The 10,719-nt window shown below is 57.3% G+C and overlaps 2 protein-coding genes across 2 annotated transcripts; one reads left to right on the top strand and one right to left on the bottom strand.

Moving 5' to 3' along the window:
* Positions 1 to 1,991: 1,991 nt before the first annotated feature.
* On the top strand, positions 1,992 to 3,065 carry LOC120688738 (putative cyclin-dependent kinase F-2). The gene has a single exon (XM_039971118.1). The coding sequence runs from the start codon at positions 1,992 to 1,994 to the stop codon at positions 3,063 to 3,065; it is 1,074 nt and encodes a 357-aa protein (XP_039827052.1).
* A 3,482-nt stretch (positions 3,066 to 6,547) lies between these two features.
* LOC120693492 (globulin-1 S allele-like) lies at positions 6,548 to 8,818 on the bottom strand. The gene is made up of 5 exons (XM_039976935.1): positions 8,288 to 8,818; positions 8,042 to 8,217; positions 7,876 to 7,956; positions 7,506 to 7,790; positions 6,548 to 7,392 (listed from the first exon to the last, which is right to left on the bottom strand). Exons 1-5 carry the CDS (start codon positions 8,757 to 8,759, stop codon positions 6,760 to 6,762), a joined length of 1,647 nt encoding a protein of 548 aa, XP_039832869.1. The 5' UTR covers positions 8,760 to 8,818; the 3' UTR covers positions 6,548 to 6,759.
* Positions 8,819 to 10,719: the final 1,901 nt, after the last annotated feature.

Genomic DNA, 10,719 nt, shown 5'->3' with positions numbered 1-10,719 from the left:
GCAAGTTCCACCGTTTTTTAGTCCTTACTGATCAAGTAGATTTGCTATGAGAATGACTTCAACAAGGTGGAGGAAAACAAGAGAGGCATTCAGCGTTTTGCATTCCTCTACAGTGTTTGCATCGCACGCAAAACAAACCGTTCTCCAACAGCGGAAGCAAAATCCCTCCCATCCTCTTCCGCTGCCTCCCGTTCGCTCCCCTCCATTTGCCGCCGGCGCTGCCCCCTCCCCTCCTCCCACCTGTGGCCGCGGCCGCAAGGCCGACGTGGAGGCGCCGGCGCCGCCCCCTCCCCTCCCCGCCCACTCGAGCTCCGGTGCCGTTGGCCACCTCCTCCTTCGGCCTCGGCCTCCTCGTCGTGCCTCCTCCTCTGTCCTCCGCCGCCGGCCACCTCCCTCTGCAGCGCCCTCCGCCGTGGCTTCCTCCCTTTGCGGATCCGCTGCCTCGAGCTCGGCCGGCGTGGTGCCATGGCGGGCGAGCGAAGCACCAGCAGTGGCGCGGCCGGACATGCTTGAGCTCCAGCGCGACCCGTCTCCTCCTCCTCTGCTCCGGTCCGGCGAGCGTCCCTCCTCCTCCCTCCTCTCCGCGCCGGCCCTCCGCGACGAGCAGATCCGGCGTCGAGGAGGCCCTTGGCCGCGACGCACTTGGCCCAGCGACGACACCGACCTCAACGAAGATGACGAGGCCCCGCCGCCCGGGATCCACCGAAGAGGAGGAAGGCCCGGCCTCCCCTGCTCCTCCGGGTCCCCTGCTCCTCCGCGTCGTCGTGCGGGCCAAGGGAGAGAAGGGGAGGGGCTCCTGCTCGCCGTCAATCGGGAGGCGGCCGTGGGCTCCTTCTCGCCGCCGCTCCGCCACCTCCTCCACTGCCGCTCCGCGGCGGCGCTACTCGCCCGCCCACGGCGGCGCGGAGCCCACGGGTTCTCGACGCCCCGCTTGCCCGCCACGCGCCTCCACCCAGCGCCGCGCCACGCTTCCGCCTCCAGCCCGCGCCGTGCCTCCGCCTCCGTCCCGCGCGGCCTCCTCCTCCCTGCTCTTCCCCGCGGGCTCGCCTAGCCTCCGTCCCACGCGGCCTCCGGCTCGAATGCCTCGGAGGAGAGAGGCGATGCAATTTTGCATCCCCCTCTCTCCTCCGAAGGCAATTTGCCTCACGCGTTGCCTCCGCTGTTGGAGGAGACCTCTAGCGTGCACAGTGACGAGCTAGAATGGCACATGACACATAATTTGTGTGGGAGAGAGAAACTAAAATATGATATGCAATTAATTAGCTGAACCAAAAAAATACCATCGAATCACCCCTGCAACGATTGTAAAGGACACTTCTCGTTACCCATTTGGTTCTAGTGGCGGAGCTAGGTAGTAAGCTATGGGGGCAGCCGCATCCAGAAAAAAAATACATAATCCCTTATCACTTCTAGATTTTCATCATATTTACTTCAATACTATACATGAACTATAAAGTGCTGCACTCTCCTCTATTTTTCTCCAGCTCAGCACATGGCTACTTCATTTCAAACCACAGTGGCACAGTCACCGCAATAAACTAACCCAGCGGGCCATTGTATCACGATGCAAACAAACGATCAAAGCATCAACACGTGAGAACCAGGAGTAACTATGAACCAGTTTTTTGACACCATAGATTAACCGAGCTACTCCAGTAGTAGAGATAGGCAAAAGATCTCTCCACGCGTCGGTTGCCTCTGCCGTTTTGCAGGAGAGGAGAGACCGACGGCCATGCAGCAGTCACCGAGTCGGAATCCATCTCCAGGTCTGCAAAGGCATCGTCGTCAGAGTCGGACTCACTCCGATTCCGTCCGCCGTAAGCATATAGCTGCCGCCGCCGGCGCAACGCATGGCTCGCGTCGTCACCGCTATATTCTGGCCGCCTCTCCCCCATCTCGCGCGCCGTCGCCCCCCGTCGAGTACTTCCTACTTTCCTAGCAAGCACTCCGGCACTCCGCCGATCGAAATCTAATCCGCAACACTCGCGACGATGGCCGCGTGCGTAGTTGCCGCCTCCGCCTCCGCCGCCGGGCGGCCGACCCGCAAGAGGACGCGCGTCGCCATGGGCACCACGGAGGACTACGAGGAGACCTGCCGCCTCGGCGAGGGGGCCTTCGGCGCCGTGGTCAAGGCGCGCCACCGCGCCACCGGCCGGCCCGTCGCCATCAAGCACCTCGGCGCGGTCCTCGGCGGCCACGCCGCGCTGCTGCGGGAGGCGCAGCTCCTCGAGGCGAGCGCCTGCGACAACCCGTTCGTCGCCGGCTTCCGCGGCCTCGCCCGCAACCCGGCCACCATGGCCCTCTGCCTCGTCATGGAGTTCGTGGGGCCCAGCCTCGACGACCTTCTCAGCCAGTGCCCCAGCGCCGGGAGCAGCTCGCCGCCGCTGCCCGAGGCCACGGTGCGCACCGCCATGTGGCAGCTGCTCAGCGGCGCCGCCAAGATGCACGAGCGCCGCGTCGTCCACCGCGACATCAAGCCCTCCAACATCCTCGTCGGCTGCGCCGATCGCAGCGTCGTCAAGATCTGCGACTTCGGGCTCGCCATGTCCATGGACGAGCGGCCGCCGTATGACCAGGCCGGCACGCTGTGCTACATGGCGCCCGAGATGCTGCTGGAGAAGCCCGACTACGACGAGCGCGTCGACGCCTGGTCGCTCGGTTGCGTCATGGCGGAGCTCATCAACGGGTGCAGCCCGTTCGAGGGCCTCGACGACAGCGAGGAAGGCCAGCTCTGCGCCATATTCGACGTGCTCGGCGTGCCAGATGACACGACGTGGCCGTGGTTCTCGTCCACGGCGTTCGCCGCCGCGCGGATGCCGGAATTTGACAGCGTGCAGCGGCGCAACCTCCTGCGCGAGCACTTCCCGGAGACGAAGCTGTCTGAGGAAGGATTCGAGGTCCTGAGCCGCCTCCTCACTTGCAACCCGGAGAAGCGGCTCACGGCGGCCGTGGCGCTCAGGCATCCATGGTTTGCCAAGATCGGCGCGCTGGAGCTGCCAATGAGAGAGGAAGTTGCATCGGCGTTGCCCAAGAGAGTGAACAGGCTAAGGGTGTTGTGCCGGTGATTTTTGAGGTTTCCTTCTCGACCGTTGTGTCTTTTATGCATGTATGTAAAACCACTCTCTGTCCGTCAGAACAGAGCTTGTAATGGCAGCTATAAATGTTGTAGTGAATACTGTGGTGTAAGCTGAATTGTTTGAATGGAACCCTTCTGTCCTTTTGATTTTTTGAATGAATTTGGTTAGTCTTGCTACATGAACCTCACCCTGTCACCCACCTTCTATATAAGGAAACTCTGTTTACACCCTTCGGCATGAACCAACTCTGAATACAAAGCTTCAGCAAGCAAACCAATTAGGGTTCTATATGATAATCACGTGAATAGCAGTGCCGGAGCTAAGATTTAAAATTTGGGATTCCCATCCCCATACAAAACGTCATACTAAAAGTACCACCGGAAACTTTCATATGCAACCAACCGCTTGATATTTAACGGTACATGTTTTTCTTGCTTTTTTTGTTTGAACCAGCATAATAAAAAGGACTGCAGACTAGTCAGTAGCGAACCTAGGATTTCACATAGGGTATGCCACGACATTTTCTTCTACTTGCAATTCGGTATAATCCATATATAATTAGATAATAAAATTTAAACTTGACCGAGAAATTCAATTACCAAGCGCATAAATTACATTTCAAATCTTAAATTCAGAGGTTAAATATTTTCTACTTGCAACTTTGGTATTTAACTTGCAACCAAACAAGTAGCTGTAGGTCTCCTGGTTGAGCTGGGCTAGAGTTGGGATCAATTTTTTTTTTTAACTCGGTGGGTCAAAAATTTAGGTATGCTAAGATATACCCGGCCCACCCATTAGATCCGCTCCTGAGACTAGGATCATACGGTGAATGATCTACAGCCTATAGAAAGCACCAATTCTAGGATCTTGAGACTTCCGAGGCATTTGACATTTTCAATCGTTTCGATCGGCATCCATTCTCAAGGGAGGCAGGGCCGTAGTGCTCGTTGTGTAGCCGGCCGCCCCACCTGGAAGCTTGCGATGCTCGGAGTGCCGAGCTGGCGGCCTACGCGGCTGGCAGTGGCCTCCCCGCCGCGCCCAGTTGACAACGCGCCACGGCACCGACACACGATTACACGAACCGCCGCCTATTCGGGTTCAGGATCTGAGAATGTTACTGGAGGGGCCGTTTAGTTACCAAAAAATTTCACTTCGAAATTTGTGTCTCCCTCTTTAGATACATATATGGAGCACTAAATATAGTTAAACAATAAAACTAATTGCACAGTTTGGATGTACACGACGGGACGAATTTTTTTAGACTAATTAGTGTATAATTAGCCATAAGTGCTACAGTAACCCACATGTGCTAATGATGCGGTCAAATGCCTCAAAAAATTCGTCTCGCGGTTTCCAAGTGAGTTCTGAAAATAATTTTTTTATTAATATCCGAAAAACTCTCCCAATATCTGGTCAAACATTTAATGTGATCCTTGAACCAAAAATTTTCAACAAGTAAACACCGCTGATTTTCGTCATGCCTGGACTGAGAGAAGTGGTGGGTCAGCTGATGGAACATGGGCCATTTGTGAACATGGGCCACAGAATCGAAGAAGTGAAGATTTAGGCCCCATATAACTTGTACATATTATAAACTTGATGTATAGTTATTTTTCATGGAAAAAGCGGGGTATTCCTATGCGTCAATGTAGCTCCGCCGCTGGTGAATAGGCGCTTCAGAGTTGCCGAGATTTCTCTAAATTTTGTAAGGATGGATAATATTATTTTGTTTTTGCATACTCCTATTAAGATTGAACTAACAAGTAACAAGGCACTGTCTCCCTTGATCCAAGTAGGAGACATACCTCCCTTGATGGAACATGGATTTTTCACATGATCTGTTCGGATCATTCATCTTGGAATCAATGGCGAGATGAATCATCGCTAGGTGAGGCAATCGTAGGTAGGTGATAAATTCAACAGTTGGATAGATATCATATGAGATGAATAAGTGGTTAAGATAAGTCATATGGGCACAAGTATAAGTGGAGATGCTTTTCCCTCTGATGGAGGCTTTTGTATTATTTGATTGGGGGCAAAAGCGTTTATATCCCTATTTTGTAGCGAAATGTTGATTTTACCCTCATTTTTTTTAACTTTGTGATTTTACCCCTGCGATCTTTAAACGAAGGCTAACTTTACCCCTGCTCCGTTAAGTCCCTCTAACAGTGTTAATTTTTAAACAAATGGGCAACTTTGCCCATGCATTTTTACCCCTGTTTATAAAGATAATAGTGTTTTTACCCCTATTTTAGATTAGCAAGTTGACATTTTGGATAGATATCAATTGTAGAAAATTTCGACAGCATTTGGACTAACGATCCATATAAACACAATTAACTATCACACAACAAATTAATTTGACAAATACTGTATTAACAGCAACAAACCCCTTATAATTGCCATATTAGTATCACACAAGATAGTGGTGGAGAGAACATATCAAACACCAACATATAGGTCCAGAGAACATACATTAAGCATGTTTGCAGATTGCAAACAGCAACTTTTAAGATAAATTCCTGTACAAAGCCTCGAAGTAAAAAAGGCTACTAATGGGATGTGCTGTGCTATCGATTCAGAACAAGAACCCCTGCTCGGTAGACTAGAAACAGAGTAAATTATTTGCCCGCACATGAACCGATGAACCATATCTATCAATCCAACAGCACATGGGTTCAGGCAGCAACTTCAGGAGTGCGTGGGCGGCGGTCGGAGGAGCGCCTGGGCGGCGGCCGGACGGGTGCCCCGCGCAGGGGGAAAGACGCCCGCGCGCGGATGGGCAGCGACACACCTGGGCGGCGGCCGGACGGGTGCCACGCAGGGGGCGTCTTCGCGCGCGTAAGGGCCGCGACGCACCTGGCCGGTGGCCGCGCGCCGGAGGGTCGCGGTCGCGCGCCGACGTCTGTGCGCAGGGAGGTGGGGAGAGTAGCGCCGCCACAGGGCAAACGTGGGCGATGGGGAGGGAGGCGCCGCCACAAGGCAGGGACGGGCGTCAGGGAGGGGCATGGAGGACCGCCGCAAACCCTACCTCGCGATTTGCTTGTTTCAACAGGGTGGTGAAAAGGAGATAAGACTATGGGCATTTCTGTCTTTTCTCTAGGCGATTTTTTCTATTTTCTTTTTTTCTCCCGTTTAATTTAAGAAACTCTAGCGGTATAACAAAGTAGGGGCAAACGGCTGCTTTGTTTGAAAATAACAAGAGCGAAATCACAAAATTTAAAAAGAAGGGGTAAAGTCACAATTAAGCTTTTGAGTAGGGGTAGAAATGTTTTTTTTCCTATTTGATTTATACATACGTCAATAAAATAACACACGTGCATATGAACACACTCAACATTCACACGTCCAGGCACGCCCTATAAACGTCCATACAGGAGAAACATTTTGTACATAATACACGCATGCATAATCCCAAGCCGAATGCCGTGTTTAACGCTGCAACGAACAAAAATGCTGAAGTAGTGAAGTGGTTACGGAACACCTGCTATTTGTTTATTTATTTATGAACATCATCGCCTCAGTAGCATACAGTACGGAGCCGCATTTATTCTACTGCCTTCCGCGTACCTCACGTACAGATATACACATCGTGCGCGTCCGACACGTCTCGTACTACGTACCCACGTCGCCGCTCAAGCGTGCTGCCCGTGCGGACGTCGTTGGCCACCGCGGCGGCCTCTCACAGCCTGCCGGTCGCCAGCCTCAGGAACGTCTCCGCCAGCTCCTCGCGGCGCCCGCGCCCGCGGCGCCCTTCCTCCTCCTCCTCCTCCCGCTCGCGCTCCTGGCGGCCGCGGCGCCCTTGGTGCTCCTCCTCGCGGCCGCTCTCCTCCGGGCCGGGGAGGAAGCCCTGCTCGCGCTGGGCGTCGAGCACCTCGTCCACCTCCCGCGCCCGCGCCGCGAACGCCAGCTCCTTGGCCGCGCCGTCCAGCTTCCTGAGCACGTTGTTGGCGCCCGCCAGGTACACCTTCTCGTTCCTGTCGGCCTGGACCTCGAAGCAGACGATCTGGAGGTTGCTGCCCCGGGACGCCACCTCCACGACCGGGTGGCCCACGGGCACCACGAACGCCGTGCCCCGCGACACCCGCGCCCGGATGGTGCGGTACCCCTGCCCGGCTTCCTCCTCCTCCTCGGACTCCTCGGATTCTTCCTCGCCGCGCCTGCTCCTGCGCTCGCTCCGGCCACCACGGCGGCCGTGCTCGCTCTCGCCGCCCTGCGCCAGGTGCGGGCACACAATCTCGATGTGGCCCTCGCCGTCCAGCACGTAGGCGATCTTGATCGAGCGGCTGTTGTAGAAGGGCGCGCTCATGGACCCCTGTTCACGGTGCCAATAAAAGTGAGATCGACGATACCGGCACCGCTGAATGGTACAAAAAAAGTGATCGACGCCATTGGTGCGGAAGCGAGCTAAAAGGTTTAGGGACGCACGGCTGAGATGTTGGCGAGCGAGACGCGGACGTCGTGCTCGGCGAGGTCGCGGAAGCTGCGGGCGTCGGCCTCGTAGAGCTGGCCGTGGCGGTTGGCGATGCTGGGCCGCTGGTCCAGGAGGCTGTAGGGCCCGTGCGACTCGCCGAACGGCGGCAGCGGCCAGTGCGGGCAGTGGCCGCCCTCCGAGGCGTGGCGGCGCAGCTCGCGGACCTGCTCCTCCGACGCGCGCACGATGATCCCCTTGTCCTGCTTCCCGAACAGCCTCTCCAGCCGCTCGTTCGAGGTCTGCATGCAGCACGATGTCAGCAGAGCACAGCAGATCGATCTACATGATTGACTCTTCTTCACTGCACGTAGCCCATGTACCTACCTTGTACGCGGCTCTCTGGACGCTCTTGCTGAAGCTCGAGAGGATGGATTCCGGGTTCCTCCCGCCGGCGCCGAAGAAGAACTGCCAACGATCATCATGTGCTCGTCTCGTCAGTCAACTTGGCTCATGCAACCAGTGACGACATCTCCTTCTAGAGCTTGGTTACCTGGAACTTGCCAGGCACGGAGATGGTGTGGAGGATCTTGGCGATGACGAGCTTCCTCCGGCCGTCGGTGTTGGCCAGGTAGGTCACCGCCCCGGCCGGCGCCACGAAGACGTCGCCTTCCTTGACGGTGTACGACCGCCTCTCGCCGTTCTCGATCGTCGCCACCACACCCTCGCCTACAGGCCAGCCAAAGCGATCGGTCAAGCACACGATGAAGACGCAGGACTCGGTCGATAGTACTCCTACCTTGGGCGACGTAGCAGATGCAGTGCGCGTCGGTGTGGCTGGGCACGATGAAGGAGCGCGGGTTCGCCTCCAGGACCGCGACGCGGTAGTCGCGGATGCCGCGCAGGAGCTTGGACGCCTCGTGGAACGGCCGGAGCGCCCTGACGGACCCCTGCTCGCTCCGGACGACGCGCCGGAAGCTGCGCCGGTCGAACACGTACGGCCGGCGGCTCTCCTGCTCCTGCTCGCTCTCGCTCTCGCGCTCGTCTCCGGAGCCCTCGCCACGGCGGCCGAGCTCGTGCCCGCCCCGCTCCTGCTCCTCCCGGCACTCCTGCACGCACCGTGCGCGCTGGTGCCGGGGCCGGTCCTCGCACCGCCGCTCGCAGCGCCAGGGCTCGCGGCCGTCCCAGGACGACGCGGCGGCGGCGGCGCAGAGGAGGGTGGCGAGGAGGATGAGGAGGAAATGAGCCGTACTGGCTCTGGCGGTCGCCATTGGGGTGGACGAGTGGCAGTGGTGTCCCCAATCTCGTGTCGATCGTGTGCTTCGTTCGATGCTTGCCTGGCGATGCAGAGGCGGAGCTGGTGATTATTTATACCGGCCGGGCGCCGTGGTACGTGGCGAGGGGCCGCGGCTACGTGGCGGGGAGGCGGCGTGGCAGGAGGCACCCGGGTCGCCACGTCTCGCCGCCGTCGCCATGCTCGTGCTTATCCGGGCTCCGGCTCGGTGCACGCCAGGGTGTGGCCGCCGCTGCGCAGAGCTCTTGTCGTGTCTCCCGGTGGTGTCGTGTTCTTGGGTGAGCGAGGAAGCATGTCGTACACCATGGCACCTCCTCTAGCTTCCAGGTAGGTTGAATCTGGATGATGGGCCGCCGGGCAATTGATCTGTTTTTTAATTTGTTATACAAAAAAAGTTACTCTGTTTCTAGAGGACGTGAGAGATCAAGTTTTTGCGAAAGGTGATCAATTGTGAAACTCAACCAGACAACCACTACAAAAACAACGTTGCCTTGCTACCAATCTACAAATTATTTAATATTTTTTCTAGATGCATAATAATTTTAGAACGGAGGGAGTATTAAGGTGTTAAACTGCAAATCTATAAAGTAAAAGTATAGTTGGCCGTTTGGCCCGATACGCATAGGGGCCCGAGGCCCGGCCCAATTTAGTCCGACCCGAGCACGGCCCGGGGCCCGATTATTATTGGGATTCGGGCGGCACGGGCCCGATACCCGGGCTGTGCCTGGGCCTCACTGCCGGCCCGTTGGACGCGTCCAGGCACAGCCCGAAAATAGGCGGCCCGATCTGCCCGATGGGTAGCATGATAGGCCCGTTTAAATACCAGTCCATCCCATTATCAAAATCTATTTAAACATTTTCGGGCCGCTGGGCCAAACGGCCCGGCCCGGCCCGATTAAATCACTTTTCGGGCCGTGTCTGGACCGGCAGTTCAGCCCATGGGTAGGCACGGCACGGCCCGTTAATAATTTCGTGCCTCGGGGGTCAGCCGGAAGATTGCCAGCTTCCTCTCCATGAGGGGGAGCACCCTCTGCCGATGAAAATTGGCAATGACGGCTGCCGCCGTTAGCCCCCTCTTTGCCAGGTGCCTCAGCGCGTCGGTGTACACCGTGAACTTGGCTTGGCGCTCGGGGGGCGACACCCCCCACTTCCACGCGTCCGGCCTCTCCCGCAGGACTTTGTTGTTGAACGCCGGGAGCCGTCCGTCATCGTTGCACAGGTAGAACCACCCTCGTTTTCACCCGGCGTTATTGGTTGTCATCTTATAGGTTATAGGGGATGTACATTACCCGACCAAATTGAATAGCCTTTTACCACTCAGCCCAATAAACCAGCTAAACCAACCCAACCAACGTATTTACTTTACAACAGTTGTTATCTTTCTCAAGATTCTTATTGAGCCGTGAGGGAGGGGGATGCGGTCGCGCCGCTGGTCGGCCCCCTAGGTCGGCGCACTCGAGCAGCGCCCTCCGCCGCGTGAAGGCGCCCAGAGGGCCCTAGACGGCATCGACGCGAGTAGGCTGGGCACGGCGCCCACGGACTCGGCGGTGCAGCAGATGGCGCACTCGGGGACGACGATGGGCGTCGCGGAAGCAGGGATGGCTGGCCCCTCCCCACGCCTGCGCGCGGCGGCCCTAGTCGAGGGCGGCGCTCGCTAGCCGCGCCGCTGGAACAAGCGAGGCAGGGCCTGGCCGCGTGGGGGCTCGGCGCGGCCGTCCCGGCTGGACCGTCGCGACGCCGCAGCCATCGCCTGCACGCCGCCGCAGACCCTCACCCATGTGCGCATAGCTGCAGCCTCACCGGCCTCATGCGCCGCCGCTTTTGCTGCCCCTGCGCACCATCGATCCGGGGAGGCGTACTTGGGGCTCATTGCGCCGGCCGCCCGCTCCCGTCGGCCCGCACGCCATTGATCCAGGGAGGCCTCGCGCGCACCCTGG

The sequence above is a fragment of the Panicum virgatum genome, chromosome 9N (assembly GCF_016808335.1).
Source record: "Panicum virgatum strain AP13 chromosome 9N, P.virgatum_v5, whole genome shotgun sequence".
NCBI classification, from domain to species: Eukaryota; Viridiplantae; Streptophyta; class Magnoliopsida; order Poales; family Poaceae; genus Panicum; species Panicum virgatum.
Note: the sequence above shows the minus strand (reverse complement) of the source record. Positions and strands in the feature narration are given on the sequence as shown.

Bases quoted from the DNA above. Each gene is read 5' to 3' on its own strand.
- LOC120693492 (XM_039976935.1), bottom strand. From the start codon at position 8,759: ATGGCGACCGCCAGAGCCAGTACGGCTCATTTCCTCCTCATCCTCCTC. The intron at 7,957-8,041 runs GTAACCAAGCTC...GATCGTTGGCAG, and splicing joins CCGTGCCTGGCAAGTTCCAG to TTCTTCTTCGGCGCCGGCGG. The intron at 7,393-7,505 runs GTGCGTCCCTAA...CACCGTGAACAG, and splicing joins CGCTCGCCAACATCTCAGCC to GGGTCCATGAGCGCGCCCTT.
- LOC120688738 (XM_039971118.1), top strand. From the start codon at position 1,992: ATGGCCGCGTGCGTAGTTGCCGCCTCCGCCTCCGCCGCCGGGCGGCCG.